Source organism: Anser cygnoides, chromosome 3, assembly GCF_040182565.1.
Source record: "Anser cygnoides isolate HZ-2024a breed goose chromosome 3, Taihu_goose_T2T_genome, whole genome shotgun sequence".
NCBI classification, from domain to species: Eukaryota; Metazoa; Chordata; class Aves; order Anseriformes; family Anatidae; genus Anser; species Anser cygnoides.
The window spans coordinates 91,683,326-91,700,889 of record NC_089875.1 but is presented as its reverse complement, the minus strand read 5'-3'; the positions used below and the strand labels follow the sequence as shown (position 1 = coordinate 91,700,889).

General features: G+C 39.3%; 1 protein-coding gene across 13 annotated transcripts in view; it reads left to right on the top strand.

Moving 5' to 3' along the window:
• The window catches only part of COL19A1 (collagen type XIX alpha 1 chain), a 202,718-nt gene extending 185,157 nt beyond the window's left edge, over positions 1-17,561 (top strand). For 12 of the 13 annotated variants that reach the window (XM_066994731.1, XM_048077444.2, XM_048077446.2 and 9 more), the window contains 4 exons: positions 860-926; positions 2,760-2,915; positions 9,500-9,577; positions 9,814-17,561. In XM_066994731.1, the coding sequence (XP_066850832.1) occupies positions 860-926; positions 2,760-2,915; positions 9,500-9,577; positions 9,814-9,950 (438 nt within the window). In that variant the 3' untranslated portion in view covers positions 9,951-17,561. Of the gene's footprint in view, positions 1-859; positions 927-2,759; positions 2,916-3,766; positions 7,579-9,499; positions 9,578-9,813 lie in introns of those variants that run through there. The other variant, XM_013172200.3, reaches the window with a different exon arrangement.
• The last annotated feature ends 3 nt before the right edge of the window (positions 17,562-17,564 follow it).

The window sequence follows — 17,564 nt, the reverse complement described above, 5'->3', positions numbered from 1 at the left end:
GAGCAGTAGGAGTTCAACCAAGCAATACCACAGTATCATAAAAATCAAGATATCTCTGAGATTATTTCAGTATTCTATTAACAGATGTGGAAAAAATAGACCCAGATGATGAAGCAGTTCTTTTTAATTTTTTTTAAATATATGCTATGCATAAACTTAATTTATTTATCTAGCTCCTGACAAATCGACGTGGCTACTTAATACAGCTAATTTTCAAATTTTTCATAAATCTAAAAGCTGAAGTATTTGCAAATGAGAGAGAAAAGCAGGCAAACAAATATGATTCTCAATAAAGGAGAAATTAGCATTTAAAAAGACAATGAAATGCTTCCTGTCAGTAGTATGTACTTTAGTTTGTCTCCATGTACACACACATACATGTTGTGGGTTCTTTTTAATTAATAAGAGGCTCTGAATCAGACAGGATAATGCTCTAACAACCTTTTGCATTGAAATTATTGGTCCTGTGATACAGTTCTATTTCATTGGCTGTGGAAGTAGTGAGTCTCTAAAGGGGGTGTCAAGTTGCCAAATGTTATACAAAAGGCACTAAAATAAGACAGTGTTAATGGACTTCCTTACAGTCCTATGCAAACTAATTTAAAAACACTTAAGTGCTGATCATCCTAACGGTTGAGGGTACCTCTTCTACTCTATGGTGTTAGTGGCCTTTATAGTATTATAATTTATTTGCAAACTTTGTAGCTAAGTGAGTAACACAGATTTTAGAATATTTAATTTTTGGTGAAACCTTTTTTCTCTTAGTGTTAATTTCAGCATGTTTTTATTTTGTAGCATTGTGAAGTGCCCTCTGTATGTTTCTTCTGATATATATATCACCTTTTTGTTTCCTCATCAGGCTGATACAGTTTCACTTGAAGAAATAAAAAAATATATCAAACAAGAAGTTCTTAAAATTTTTGAAGGTAAGACAAATAAGTATTTTACAACTAAATGTAAGTCTTAAATTCTATTCTAAAAGGTTTTATTTTCCTACAGCCTATTTATACATTTCTTTACGTCATCTAACTCACATAGTAGCTGCCTTGTTGCTATAGCTATGCTTAGCTGCTGTTTGTTGACTTCGTATAATTATGTTCAAACTGTTATAAGTCAAAATATGTTAGCCAGAGTGCTTCCTTATGTAAAAGATCAGCATTAAAAGATAGCTTGCTCCAAATCGTAATAGCAAACATATGTGTGTATAATTTTAGATACATACTGACTCATATATGTGTCTGCAATGTACCATTAAGACACTGAAAAATTAGTGAAATGGACCCAGTAGAAATATAGAATTGTATGGCCACATAGTGACTATTTAGATAAAGACTTAACAGCTTTCTGTCACGCAGGTCTAAACTGCTGTGCATTTTCAGCAAACATCTATGGGGAGATCCAAAGCCCCCTTGCAGACCATCAACTTCTGGCACAGTTTTAAGCAAGTACCAGATCCAGCCAAGGACTTTGTACTGTATAAGCTTTCTTAGTTGTGTCCTTACGCTGAGAAGGAAATATTTTTCTTCCCCGGCATTTTTCTAGTCAGAGCTGAAAAGCTGCAACTCAGATAAATGTCTGAAACAAGGGGCTGCTAGAATACATCCTGACAGTAACTTCTCTTCCATTGCAATGCCTTATGTCTGCAATATGCTTAGCTATTTCATCATCAGTATCTGTGGATACAAACCTCTTCATCTTCTAGGGGTAAAAGACACCATATAAAGTTTGAGACTTATCAAACTATTCAGGGAGTTTTCCACTTTATAACAAGGGTATCACTGTGTATTTTCACTTACCCAGATTGCCACCCCTTAAAAGTTCAGCCTGTTGTGTATTTGAAGAGCAGATAGTTGGCTGAAGTTACCTCCTTTTCCCATTCAAATGGAACGCTAATAGATGTTTAGTCTGTTCATAAAAAGAAAGTGTTAAAAGGTGTCCTGCCTTTTGTCTTTGTAACTATTCCATTTTCTACACCTCAGTTGTGTACCCGCAAATCTTCTGGTTTTGGCTTTATTCCACTTTGCCTGTTTTCTGTCATTCTGCTTATTTTCTGTTTGATGCCCACTCTACTCAAATTCTTTTTTTAAAATCTGAAAACTCCAGCAGAGTAAATGCTAGATCAAGTGTGGAGTACTTAGTTATTTTTTTTAATCCAGTGTAACTGAGACAGATACAAGGTTAGCAACTATTTTGTCTGCCTATAAAGAATGCTGAAATATTAGCAAGTGCACTTTATTCCAAGAGCTTCAACCATTCATGCTGAAATCTCTGCAGTCAATAATGTTTGCTGAGCATTTGTTTTTTTACAACTATTTCTAGAATTTCAGCACATCCCAAGAAGTGTTCACAGTATTTGAGCTCTACTTTGCAACTTAATATGAGTTATAAAAGGTACCCTTTGTAGATGTGTAAAATACTAATTATTCTGTGTTCATGTATTTCAAGTACTTCACCAGCAGGAGTCAGAAGTCATTTAAAATATTGGACTACATCTGTAAAAGACAGTACATGAATTTAGTACAAATTCATTCAGATTATTGCATTCGGATTATTGCAACGGGTAAAGACTCAGACATGAGGTCAGTTGGAACTGAAGACCTCAGTACTTATAGGAGCATTTAATACTGTTGAAAATTTAGAAGGATTAAACACCTTACTTGTTGAAAATTACTTTGGCTGGAGCTTTGGGGCTTATTTATTTTCATGTATTTTGTGAATAGATTTCTTAGCATTTTTTCTTGTGTCCTTTGTTAATGAAGAAAGGATGGCTCAGTTTGTATCCCAGTTGAAGCTGCCTGCTGCAATGCTTGCCTCCCAAGCTCATGGAAAACCAGGACCCCCAGGAAAAGATGGATTGCCAGGGCCCCCAGGAAAGGATGGTTTACCAGGGCCACCTGGAGAACGTGGGCTTCAAGGTAGGAATTCCAAAAAATGGTTCCATGAATTGTATCTTAAAATCCTTATACACTTGCTAATGGTTATTAAATAAACCAGGATTACCTACCTAGCTTCCTAATGATTAACTTTTAAAACTGTACTTATGTTTTTCCAGACTAGATCTAAATATTAACCCATAGTAAATGTGTGGATTTTACTGATTTGAAACTCCTAATGAGTGCATTTGAGTCTAATAAATGATAAAATTAATTACTGACAGATATCTAAAACTGACAGATATCTGGAGTGCTGTACCAGTTATTTCTTGTCCAAAATACTTGAACACAGATGAAAAAATAAGCCAGCACTCTATTGTAACTATTTGCATCCTATTCCATATTGAGAGACAATGTTTTTTTTAAGAAAAAAAAAAACTTGAATTCCAAATGTGAGTGCTTTCAGCTCCGATCCTGGGACAACACAGGGGAGGAAAAATTGAAGGCAAATACTGTTCTTTAAGGAGCAGTGAAAACTGAAATGTTACAGCATGCATCCTTCTTACTGTGAAGTAATCTATTTACACAAATCAATTTCGGAGTAATCAAGTTTTCACTCTACCCATAATGGTACTTTGTACATTTCAATGCGTTCAGACAGTATAGGACTCTCATTCCAGTGAACTGTCCTTCACTGCAAAATTAGCTTCAAGAAATTCAAGATCATCATAGCTGTGTAATACTTGAGACCCAGCCTGTCCAAGATTAAAAGGAAGAGGAGAACAGAATAAAAAAAAAAAAAAAAAAAGAATTTATCGATTAATAATGTTTTGTGGGCAATATGTAATTTGCAGTTTATCTGTAGGTAGTTCTTTATTATTATCTTTTGTTAGTTTGGTCTGCTCTGGAGTCAGAGCAAGTCAGACTGGAATGAAGAACATGAAAGCAAAACTGAAGATGTGTGGATCGTAAAGCTATCAGAAGAATAAAGACTTACTAACACTGATAAGCGCAAACCCCTGACAGAAGCTTGAAAAATGAGATGAGCTCAGAATGAGAAGAACAAGAATAAAGGATCAAGGAAAACAATAAAGCCTTAGAATCTTACAGCACTGACTTCATCATTATCTGAATATTCAGATCACTGTAAACAGTCACCTTTAATGTCAGTGGCAGATTGTTCAATGAGTATGTATGTGGTGGATAGTCTCAGATGCTTCTGGGAAGTAGATCGTTATACTAGGCTTCATTTCCAGCTAGTGAGCATCAAAAGTAAAGGTGATAGCTGTGCTTGAAAAAAATAATAAAGCTGCTTTTTCATGCCTTACGCTTAAGTAAAAGTAGTGCCCCATGTACACAAAATTCCATTTTATCAGTATGCTCAATAATCTTTTTTCATAAGCATTAAGCTAAGTGAGAAGCATTTACTTCTCTTTCAATACTTTTTTAATAATCATAAAAAGCATTTACTTTTTTCTCTTTTGATATATCAAAAGATATAGAAAAATCATACTTCAGAGGCAAGAAAACCAAAAATTTGTCTTGCCTCCTTACTACGAGTGAGAGAGATTACCATGAGAGAAGCACACTTACAAGTACATTTCATGCCTTTCCCAGTTGTGCCTGTGTGTCTTGTTGTTTTGTGCCAACAGCTAAAAAGAAATTCAAATCTCTGAGCAGACTGGAAAGTATCCTTGCATATTTCAGTTTATTTTCAACCATAAAGGACAGAGCAGACAAGACTTCTTGGAGAAGCATGTTATGTGCATGTATGTCTGAGACCATCAAGGTAGCATGCTGTGTGCACGTATGTCCAAGTCAGTGAGGAAGCATGTTATGTTCACCTACCCATCTGGGAGGCCAGACAGATAATACGCATTGGGGGTATTTGGTATTGACTGCCAGTTATTCATTATTTTGGTTCTCACTCGGTTGTAGCCCAGATTGGCAACTACAGGTTTTTAATAGGGTTTTGCTGTACACGGTAATGCATATCTGTGCTAGCAGAGTGAAAGTTAGTCACTTGTCCACAAAATGTCAGTGAAAAAAAAGTAGATAGTTTTGAAGAATAATTAATAGGACAAACACCTCCAGAGCAGTTTGTGATGCTGCATGCTGAGCAGAGCTCTGGCCAGTGGGAGGGAGCAGGCGTTGCTGTGTATTCGAGGAGGTGCTTAGCCTGCAGCTTAACAGAGTCCCTCCAGTGGGGTGCCACTTCCTTAGGAGTCAGTCTATTCTGATGCCACCAGGAGGAGGAAGCCTCCTGCCCAGTAAACTTATGGGCAGAGGTTAGACTCAGAAGCAGAAAACACAGATACTACGTCTAGGAAGTGTGGGCATGGTCTTCAAAAAGCGTATATAAAGAGTTGCTAGGCTGTTGGGAATAGTCATCCATTTCTAAAGAAGTCCAGAATTGTTATCTGCTGGCCTTGAGCCAGGTCTTTCACAGTGACCCTCTGGTACTTCCCAGTGTTTCGGGTACAAAGGATTTTAATTTTATCTGATGGTCTCAGTAAAAATGTAGCATGCAAAAAAAAATACCAAAGAGTTGCAAAATAAATGATGAAATATGCAATTGGTATTTAAACAGGTTGTACAGTAGTGATTGGAATATCTATATATACTTCTTAAAAAAATAACGTATGGCATATGCATCAGTAAGCTGATACTGTGAGGCAGTGTTACCAGTTTTATAAAGGATGCTAGAGTCTTGTAGAGAAGGAATGTTTGTTTCAAGATTTTACTGACAAGTTACAACAATGCCATCCATCTGGAGGCAGTCAGACTGCCAGGTGTTACAGGAAATAGTTCAGCTGACTCTGTTGATTTAATTGGATTTTTTAAGCTATAATAGAATGTGACTTTTGGTCCATCAGACAAAATTCCCTTAGGAGAATTTGGTAATCCAGAGATGCATATTATCCTTTACATTAATATGATGATTTTTCTCATATGGAAGTAAGTGTTCATGCTAGTTAAGCCTCACTATTTTTATCAAAATAATGAAACGTAAGAGTCCTCATAGCTCATGGTAGCCTCAAGGAATCAGGAAACAAAAATACCATCTGATGAATAGTGAAAATTCCTTGTCTTTATTGTTGATTCCTGCAGTAAAATTTATGGCTTTTAATATAATAATTTGCATGGTAGGGGCATCTAGGAACCTTGGTTGATATCATGAGCCCATTGTAGTGGATGTTGTCCAGACACAGTCTCTCTTCTGAAATAGCTGTACTGCTTTAAACTGTTACCTCCTGTAAACTGTTTTTTGCTGTGTAGGGCGAAGTTAACCTGTTTTACTTTGATCTGAAACTCAGTTACTACCTCTCAGCCGCGAGGTTGCTTTGCAGTTTTTTGCTTGTAAGAATGCAGTGATATGCAGATCATTTGCACAGTAAAATACTGTGGGTACTTCAGAATCATTGTTCCTTGTCGTGTTAATGTGTTTGCTTCACATTCGTATTAAAGAACCTCAGATTTCTCTAGATACTGGCATGCTGGTTTCAGCTATTGCATTATCCATATGGACAGAAGAAGGTCTCAGCAATGTAGGCAGAACACCTTTTGGAGCTGTTTAAATGAGACGCCTTTTTACCTCCATAACACGTAGACACAAACTTGCATCATTTCCAAGTAGAGCTGAGGGTGTTGCAACAGTGATGCTTCTGTGTATGATATTTGTAGTTCTAACAGAGAGCACTGAACCAAAAGCTTTATTTTAGCTATGACCAGTCAGTCAATGAACAGAAGAAGAATGCTTATCTGTTTAAATACATCCTTGCTACACACTACTACCACGTGTTTACCATACTGCCCATGTTGGGTACGTGTTTACATACAACAACTTTTGGGTTGCAGGAATTACACCAAAACTTCTGGAACCCAAGCAAAGGCTTTGCTGAAACCTTTTGAATTAAGCAGGTACCTCTTACTGGCATTGTAATTCTACCAGTAAAAATAGACATCTTATATGTGCCTTTATGTTAAAAACAATAAATCAAAATCTCACTTAAGTGTATGGTAATATTTTCCTTTGACTAAGTATGAGTTTGTCGCTTTAAGCTCAGAGAGAAGGTATTATTAACCTCTAGAAGAGGACCTACTAATCATGGACCTACTTCTGAGCAAATATACCTCATTTAAAATCCAATATTTTACTGCCAAAATTACATATTGCATTGTTTAGACTGTTTACATATAGGCCTGTTTATGAATATGCTTATATTTTGCGAAATAAAGCTTTATTTTTAGAAAAGATACCTGGGAATTTTTGTACTAAGTTTCAGTGTCAACAGAACATCTGCCACTACGTGCAACCTACACCTTTGTATATGTATTCAAATACAACCAGTTAATTGTTTACACTACCCTCGTTCATACATTTGCATAGGCAGGCTGCTGTTTGTACTATTGTGGTTTCTTCCTTATTGTCGTGAATTCCATTGATGTTTACAGAGCCTTTCAGTTTATCTCAGTCCCTTTTCAACTGTGTTGTGTCATATATCTACAGTAATGGTTATCATGGACTTTGTAAATGTGATACATCGTAAATGTGATTTCTCTCTTTTTCCCAAAAACAATGATTAGTGGCAGCACTACTTTGTAAGATTACAACTTAACTGGGTTTGTAGTGAGAAATGTATTGTAATTATCTATTGTAAATTAAAAAGCTTAGAGACATGTAATAAATAGGAAGTGTAATAGATCCTGTGGTTGTGTGATTGACCTTCTTAAACAGTAGCAATTATTATGTATTACACAAGGTTTTCAGAGCCAACCAACTTGATATAGTTATAAGCACTACTACGGTCACTGAAGAGAAAATCAAGGTTCACAACTGAATACAAACACTATCCCTTTTCCAAGCCTTTATAGCTTATGTGCATATATGCCTTACACACTTCTCTTTAACACAACTCGGTTACCAGGATGCATGATCAGTTTGTTTTTCTGTGAGATTTTAATCAGCTTGTTTCCTTCTGTTATGTTGTGCATGTCACTCTGCATGCGTTTTCTAATGTTTTTGCCTTTGTGGGGAGCTAAGAGATAATTGATACAAGATCCTTCATGCTCTGTTTTGAAATCCAGAATGCAACAGGTAATAGCCCTTCTACAGAAGTGTATAGTAAGCCTGTGTTTAAAAAAGTTTGAGTACTGGTGTACCATTCCTCTTGCATTGTGTCTGTTGTAACAACCCTGAATTGGTACCCACAGCACTTTCAGTAGTTTCCTTCTGGATTGTCTCGTAAAGTACCAGTGTTGCCATAGACCGCAGTGCACTGACAGGACCACCTTTGCCTTCCGTCTGCCAGTGCCCATTACTCTTCATGAGACATCAGGTGGATTGCTGCCACTATGCTGACTGGTCAGCTACGCCTCTTCTCTTTTAATTTAAATTAAGCTACAGCTCTTCACAAGAGGAAGTTTCTTGTGTGACATACATGACACGGGAAATGGGCTGGTCTTGGAAGCAGAGCAAATATACCAGGATTGACCAGAAGTTGGCAAATTAATCTTCAACATATGTCACCTTACATGCCAACATCTGGGGTCTTGGGGAGGGGAGGGAAGAGGGTTTTGTTATAATCCTTTTTAAAGTAAGGGGTTGTGGAAGGTGTCGCACTCGTTCCTTTAAAAATGCTATCATCGCCTGTCCTACATAAATTACATAGTTTAAACAGAAAAGCTGCACTTTTAGATGGACTTCTTACTTGAAATATGAGGCAAAATGTTATACTGGTACCCATGAATCCTCCACTCTAAAGCAGCCAGTGTTTGCAACTAATAAAAATTTTTATGAACAGTTTAAGGGGAAAAAAAATGTTAGATAGGAGTTGTGCCATGTGAGAAGATGGAAGCTATTTAGATAAATACAAAGCTTTGTCCTGCGAATAAAAGGGACAGAAATATTCTAAGTATGATTAGCAATCACCTTGTTAACAATATATAGGTACTTGTGTTAAAGAAGGCTTTCTGTGCTAGCACCCCTAATCTGCACAAGCTCGAAAGACAACTTCTAAGTGAGGGCAGGTGCGTAACACTGGAGAGGGAGTTGATCTCTTACACATCAGAGAATATCAAAGCATACAGCTTTCAGCCCAAGTTTACAGCTAAAAAGTGCAGACATTGGGGTTTATATAGAGTAAGGAGGGCAAAGTCTCACCCAGTGTGGGGGCTGTCACAGAGGGGCTGGCTGGTTGCAGTTATGCTCCTGTGAGTATGGTCAGTTAAAGATGGGGTTGGATTCCAGATGGCCCTTTGGTTGGTGCTTTGTATCATTTCATCAAACAGGTGGAGCTGGAGCAGCATACACGTTCAGTTCATTTTTACAGGAACTTTAGGAAGATAACTTTAAAAATTCAGGAAAGGTCAGGCTAGTAAATATAGTAAGGGTCCTCTGGCAGAGGGTGCAACTGTCAGAAATCCTCATATTTTCCAGAAGGAACATAGAAATGCAACAGCTGTCCCAGAAAACAATGATAGTCACAGGTTAAAAAAAAAAAAAAAAGTGAACATGAGTTTTCAAAATTACATTTGTCATGATGATTTCTTGTCAACAAGGTCTGTAGAAGATTGCTGTTTATAATAAGAGGACACTCTTATTTTCATATCTCTATTCTGTGTAGGTTATAGAGGACAGAAAGGGGAAAGAGGTGAGCCTGGAATTGGACTGCCTGGTAATCCTGGACCACCTGGCCCTGCAGGTACAAGTCTCCAGATTTATTTTACACTATCATTATTTACGAACTAACATGCCTTTCTCCTGGTTCTCCCACATTTTACATCAGTGAATTTCCTCCTGATTTTTGCCATAGCGTGAGGTCAGATATGCCAGCCTTCTGGCAGATTAGCTGGCATGAAGCTAACTTTCAGAGATGTAAGGCAGGACACTGCCTGTGCTCTGGCAAGGACTGTGCTAATTCTAACTTTATTTCACCAGCTGCTGGTCTGCCAGGGTCACCAGGAACTCCAGGGTCACCCGGACCGCAGGGGCCACCTGGACCTAATGGAAGATGCAATCCAGCAGATTGCTATTACCACGTAGCACAGACTCGGTCACGCGCCAGTGGGAAATAAAAACCCTCTCCCATAGACACTTGGGTTCACAATCACTTTTCACTCCTCTCAATGAGTTAATTTAATCTTTGAAATACTTGGTGCATTTTTTTGTTCCCTTGACACTGCATGGTCTGTAGATAATTTGTAAGGCGCGGAATTGAGCCTTTTCCTATTCTATTTGCAGTGTCATAATTGCGAAATGATGACATTTATTTTCCAGAGTGCATTCCATGTGTTATGTTTCTCATATTTATTTTGCTTAGAGGAGAAAATAGGCCCAAATAATTTTCATAAGCTTCTTTCTTCAAACAAAAATATTTTATTATAACTTAAGGCAGTACATATGCCTCAGTATGTAAGCTGGCTTGATGTTTCTTACTGGTGGTGAAGTTTAAACGAAGAAAATGCTGTTCTGAAGTTTTAAAGTGTACCCATTGGTGGTGAATGTAGGATCTTAGCTGGAGTGCTGGGAACTCTGTTCAGACTAAATGTTACCGTCCCCTGAGGAGGCTCTGGCACACCTCCTGAACCAGGTCTGCGTCATGCACCACGGGTGCTACCAACCATTTCCATAATTTCCTAGATGTCAAAGAAGGAAACAGGTATTTTTATGATCTCTCTACTCGCATCCAATTCAGATTCAGACTTACTGGGAATTCACCAGGTGTAGCACTAACGGGGTTTTTCTGTTGACTGAATGCTGTTCCAACTGAGAACTTGAACGTTGGTTTAGTCATGGTTGCATATACGTTCCAGGTGTGAGTGGTAGGGACTCATGGTGTTGTTCTTCACTGAGAACTGGGACACCTTCTAATGGTCATGTGGACTCAGTAAGTGTATTATCATTGCTTGTAATCAAGCTAACCTGCCATTATGTCTGCTTACAAAAAAAAGACATCTTGCTTTAGCAAGAGCACACGTGTTAGCAGTGAGATCTGAAGAAGAAACCTTCAGAAGTCCCTGATCTTACAAATGGCACATTTGCCTATTTCTCCTGCAATAATTACGTCCTGAAATAAGCTTCAGAAGAACTTGAAACCAGTAGAATGCAAAATTCACAGGTCCTTTTAACTGGCTGCAAAAAATAGCTGGAGTTCAAGAGAAATTTGGAAAAATCGGGAAACTGTCCTTGGGAAGGTGTCATACCCAGATCTTGACTGCATGCAGGTTGCAAGCATTGAGTAAATCCTACAGAACCAGGCATTGTTGGTAAAGAACAAAAGAGAACAACACGCAAATCCTACAGAGCTCAAAGGAGTGACCAAAAGAAAAGGTGGAGAAAACCAATTGTAAAGAGGCTGACTCTGAAAAGGAGGTAGAAGTGTTGGCCAAAATTTCACTCCTTACAATTAGGAAACGGACAATCATAGATTAGTCCTAAGGAACTGGCTACAGTGTAATAGAAATAGAAAGTGCTATTAAGAGAATCCTGTTGTTAGGAAGGTGGTAATGCTCTCCCACTGTAGGCAAGCGAGTGGTCTTGGTGGCCTCTGTGCTTCAGCAGTGCCGAAGGAGCCAGCCGCTTGGTCATGCGGCAGGGAAGCGCTCCTGGATTGGGAGTGTTGGATTCCAGGGAAGCTCTTGTTCAAAATTAATGTCTGACTTCTGATTTTGACTTAAAAACAGTAATAACGGTGGGAGACTAAAATAATATATCGGCATTTGTTCTGGATAGAGTTCCTAGCACTTGCTTCCAGACCAAGAGGAGAAAGATTTGTACCTTGTACAGTCACGTTAGGTAGCCGGGGAACAGGATGAGCCTTCAGGCACACTTGCTGAGAAGAAAATCATACCCTGAGAGCGACCTCCGAGTGTCACTTGGTGTATTAATCACACATTTTGAGGGAGGAAGGTGCTTTGCAGAAGGGAGATGTTTAAACGAACACGGGGACGGAAGGCTGGCGTCTTAGCACCTGGGACAGGAGAGGTGAGCTGGAAGGAGGATGCCAGAAAACCAATGGCGTGTCACGAGCCCGATCTCCGACGGAAATCTGCGAGCTGCGACACGTTGCACCTGGGGGTGTGCTGCAGGGGCTCAGGGTGTTATGTGCGTGTCTTGTGAGTACTGAGATTTGGGTCAAAGCCCATGGACAGCCCGCAGCTCTCAGCCTCCTGTCCTGCCCACCCCTCACAGTGCCACAGCAGGCAGCAGCGGCCCTCTGTTCCTGCAGGCCCCACCGGGGCACCCTCACTGCACCGTGATGAAGGCACATTTGGGACAAATCCTCCCGCCAGTGTGGAGCTCCACATCTCCTGCTCCTGCTTCAGACCTCCCGTGCCTATAAACACTCCTCGGTTTTCCCTCTGACATCACCTGCCTCTCCAGGTCTGGTGTCCCCCTCTCTGCAAGCTGGCCCGGCGGTGCGAGAGGGAGCGCTCCCGAGGGCTGCCATGGTGCCTCGCCAAATGTCCGCCCTGCTGGTGTTGGGGGCGGGCGGCTCGCCCCACAAAGACCAGGGCCTCGCATGCCGTGTTCAATTCTTTCAAATGAACTGCTGGCCAGGCAGCCCGCAGGAACGTTTCGTTTTCCTTCTCTAGTAATTCCAATGTATGTAAAATGGAAATATTTTTTTACTTTGTAAGTTAATTTTAAACTTCATTTTCTGTGATAATATCAAAAAGGGTGCTGTCTTTTAGGGAATATCACAAGGTTGAAAGGGTTCTGAGCAGCCCCCTTCTGGAACGCTGTACATAGACTGTCACGCTGTCTTAGGGTTATATGTGTATATTTTGGGGCTTTTAGCTAGCTGAAACCGAGCACTTATTAGTTGCCAGATGCAATTTCTGTATTTTAATTTACTTGAACTGAGCAGAAAGTAGAACACTTTTTATATTTGAAGAAATTTATTTTTTCATCTTTGTTTCCTACAGATGCCTTTTTCTTTTCTCGGAGCTCAAATCTAAAGGTGTTTTAAAATGTAGTTGAACATTTGAACTTTGAATTTATCTGCAGGTAGTTACTTTGGTAATTACCCTTGATGTATTATTGTTTGTTTTGCTAAAAGCCCAATTTAATTTTCTCACATGAGAAAACGGGTATTTTGTTACACGGGCTCTCTTGATACCTTTTTTAAAGATGTCATGTTCTTCACAGAGTTAGTCCCAGCTTGACTTCCCTTCACACGGGGTTGCTCCAGCTCCGCATTTTTACAGTTGAAAGCAGGATGCAGCTGGAAATGTGCGTCTGCCTGGTTTTCAGGTTTCCCACTGAAATTTGTTTGCAGTTTCAGACTGATGCTGTCTGGGGTTTTGGGAAGGGGAGCCAGGGAGGTCAATGGGGTGTTCATCTGTTTTGGGATTTGTTATATCATAGCATTGTAGAATGGCTTGGGTTGGAAGGGACCTCACAGATCCGCTAGTTCCAGTCCAGTCCCACCAGACCAGGTTCCCCAAAGCCCCATCCCACCTGGCCTTGAGCTCTTCCAGGGCTGGGGCATCCACAACATCGATTTCATCTTTGTTTAAAGCTGTCTGCGTTGCAGTAAACATTGCAAGAAACTAGACAGGGAGGATTGTTATTTCCAGCAGCACAAGATATTTCTCTGATTTGGGAACGTTTATTTGGAAGTTTGAGCTGAATTATCTTTGACAAAATGTTTGAAACCTTTCTTAAAAGCTCTGCAAGCTTTGTTCTTGTTCCGGGTCGGACACTTCTACTTGATGGCAAGTCTCTTTATTGCCTGCTAAGAAAGTGTTGGGCTTTTTTTTTTTTTTTTTCTAATAGCTATGTACAGAACGACTCGGCTTGCCCGAAGAACACAATAAGCTTAGGGTGAGACTTTTCCGAGGCTGCAGCTTAGCTCCTGTTGCCCACACGGGGGAGCGCAGAAACCTTCCCAGCGCAGTGAGAAAGCAAGGGCTGAACTCAACAGCGCGAGGAAGGGCACGGTGCTGTGTAGCTGCACGGCACCGGAGTTCACGTTGTGTTCTTGAGCCTGGTATTTTTTTTTTCCTAAAATCCATTTATTTTTTACACGGTAGTATATGCGGAAATACTGCCTTTCTTGGGTAATTATTTTCAGGTAATTTTGCTTAGATTGTTCGTGTTATGTATCCAGACACGCTATAGAAGAACGTGCAGAAGCAGAACACGCAGCCCCTGGGCATCGCTTACGTCCCCCGCAATGGCAGGTGTCTCCAGGGGAGCAGCGGGTCTGCAGAGGTTGGTAAAAACTAAAGCAGCACAATCGCAGTTGTACAATCAAGTAGCAGTGCAGCCTACTTAGTTATGTTCTAAGATCCAATATTTTTGTCTTAAACTGGATTTGGTTTCAATGCTAAAAGAGCACTGTGATAAGGAAATGGGATTGAGTGCATCATCACTCCTCCCTTTGGTTTCTGATTGTGGATTATGAGAGGTGTTAGATATGCACAGCTTTGTTAAATATGCATATTTTTTAAATTAATGAATAATCACACAAAATATTTTAGCACTTATTTTTCACAATGGTGAAATACTATTTTTCATGTCAGTGTACACTCTTTTTGTTTTACTTTTCTGTGATGTTTACATGAAAGTCTTACACCCCCCCCCCAGCTACATTAGCATTTTATACACTTGTTTCTCCAGATACACTAGTCTAAAGCCAGCCACTGAGTTCTTTTCTTAATTTACCAGTTTGGTAGAAGTGCTGCTCTAACTTAGCATGTTAAAACATGAGAAGTATCTCAGGAAACAAAACAATGTTGTTGGTTTTTTTGCATTTGCCTTTTTTTTTTTTTTTTTTTGGCTTGTGTTTGTTAGATTCGAGCTTTACTGAGTCATGTAAAGTTTCTCTGAAATCTGTTATGACCACTACAACTAGATGATGCTGGATGGATTTCTAAATCCATTCATAGAGGTTGGTGTAGACCATGGAGAACAAGTTTAACTGTGACCTTGCCTTGGTTGTTGTTGAAGTTGGCAAAGCCAACTCAAACCTCACCATACTTTAGGAAAATACTGTTTTCAAATATTAATTGCTAACAAACATTACAGATTCTAGACCAAAATAAGTTGTAGCTAAAAAGAATGTAGTCTACATGTATTTTATTAGCAGTTTTATCTCCGAGTCTGCTGTTCTTAAATGCATTTAATTATTTACTGATGTTTCAGTGTAAATACATTGTCTCTGGTTGACATATTTGAAGGATGTTCAATGACATACCTTATTTTATTGTTTTCTTTCATTTCTGAATGATATGCAGTTGTCACTGAATTAATCACAGTACATGCATACTGGTTGCTTCTTTCCTTCATTATATTTTTGGTTTGCAACATTTACGGTTCAATTCAATGGATATGTATTAAGTGGATAGAAAATGTGCTCTTTGCACTACTCATGTGGCCATTTACATCTGTGAAATAGGCTTCCAGATGAAAATGGGAACATTTCGCATACTTCCTGTACATGAAAATGAATAGTGGTTCTGTCAGAAGTGACAACCTTTCCTTTCTTATGTTTCAAATCATGAGGGAGGATGCAAGAGGATGCGAAGGAAGGCAGCCACCACGGTGAGCCCGGTGGGGCACAGGGCTGCTGAGCACACCGTGGGCAGGCTCGTGCTTTACAATGGGTTGGTGAAACTCAGGGTTGCACAGGCTGGAGGGAAAAAAATTGGAAAACCTTGGCCTCTATAGATAAATAAATCTGATGGAAGTTAATATAATCTGTGAATTGGATGCTGAGAACAGTCCAGTCTAAAAGTGAGGCATTTGTTCTCATTCAGAAAGTGGTTAACTTCAGGTGAGGTAAGGTGTTTTCGTTCTTCTCTTACTAACTCTCCAGGAGAAAAAAGAGAACTCCCAGGGCAGTGGCGTTATGAAGGATGATGGGTGATCATTTGACCACTGGCGTGATTTTTTTCTCCAAATTTAGTACTGGCTTCCTCAGGATTGCTACATGTGTTGTTTGCAGCTGCCACAGTTTGAGTAGTCCTTTTGAAAAGAGTGAGGGGAGGGGAATAAAACTGAGGTTATAACAAATGAGACAGGAGTAACACGCCCTACAAAATAAAGGCACTTTCTTCTTTACCTGTGATCCAGGTGCAGAGAAGGTGCAGTGACTGCATTTTAAGTACAAAGGAGGCAGAAACTGCATGGCCAAATAATAATACTGGGAACAGTGGCATCCATCCATCATCTTCCTAGTGCATCCGATGAGTAGGTCAAGCAAATACATCTCACACAGTTAATTCAGTAATTTAAAAACATTTGCAAAAGCACAGCATGTGTTTGTATGTGGAGTGTTGCTGCCGTGATCTGCTAGGAGAAACCAACAGGACTCGGTTTCTCCTTCACTCCGTCTTCCAGGTAACCCTCAAAGTAGCATCTGCTGACACTCCCTTTTTGAAAGAAGAGCAAATTTGGAGATAAGGATTTGGGTCTGTGTAGACTCAGGTCACACAAGGTCACACAATGGAAGCAAATCCTGGTGTAACCTCCCCAGCCTTGCTTTCTTCCTTCCTTCAGGTGTCCCAAATGGTGCTCTAGAGCCGTCACTCATCCTTTAGCTGGGCCGTGTAAAATAGTCACAAAAGTTTTTTGGCACCAGTTCGTACCAGGTTGCTTGAGTCCAGTGATGGCTGTGACAGAAAACTTAAAGTATATATACATAAATAAACATATACATTATATTAACAGTATAAATACGCCATATATATGTTATATATGTATTTGTGTATAAAAATATAGTGCAGTATTTGGCAGCAGTATTGCTAATACTTACTAATAACCTAATAGGGAAAGCACATATCAGTCAAAACTTTGAGGTATGAGGTCGGATGGTGAAGAACTGGTTATCAGTTTGCAGACAGATGTTGAATGTTTTTCTCTGGGCTCCTGCCTACACTTGGGTCACGTAACTGGGCAGCTAAGCCATGTACGATCACAGTGCTGTTACACCCTGAGGGTGACGAGTGGCGGCAGAGATCCCCAGTGGTGGAAAGGATTTCCAGGAGGTTGTCATTTGGAAATCTCATTGCGTTTTGTGATGTTGAACCAGAAAGGCAGGAGAAAAATCCTTACTCAGGAGCTCACCCAGAGTCCAGGAGCAGCTCTTAGAATTGGCAACGCTGTCAGTGGCCTGGAAAACCTCCCACACTCTTTGCTTTGTGCCATCTACCTGTTTTTATTTAAACTAAACTAGCACTATTTTTTTTCTATATTACCATAGTTAATATGCCTTAAACTTCATAATTATGCTTTTATTTTCCAAATCTTTATTTACTTGAACGTGCTGTTGCTAACATTCAATTCCTGATTATTTTTTTTTTTGATATATGCTCTACCATTATTTAGATAAAATCTGTCTGAATCTCAAGCTGTCCACTTACATAGCATCTGCATTGAATTGACCCTCAGTGTTGAAATTGTTTGATTGTAATAATTCTGATTTGTTTTTTACATATCAATGTTTTCTCTCCATTGTGGAATTTTATGCATTTTCAGACTATATTTTTTAAAGCACTTCACATTTATATTTAAATGTTGGGGTTTTTCTTCTTTTGATTATGTTTATGCATTATGTATGGAAAATAATATTTTCATTCTGTATGAATTATCAGTTCAATTCTTTCATTATCAGTGTTTTTGTTTTTTTTTCTTTTTAAGTTTTACACACTTTATAATCAAAATAAAAGTTTGCTGGTGAA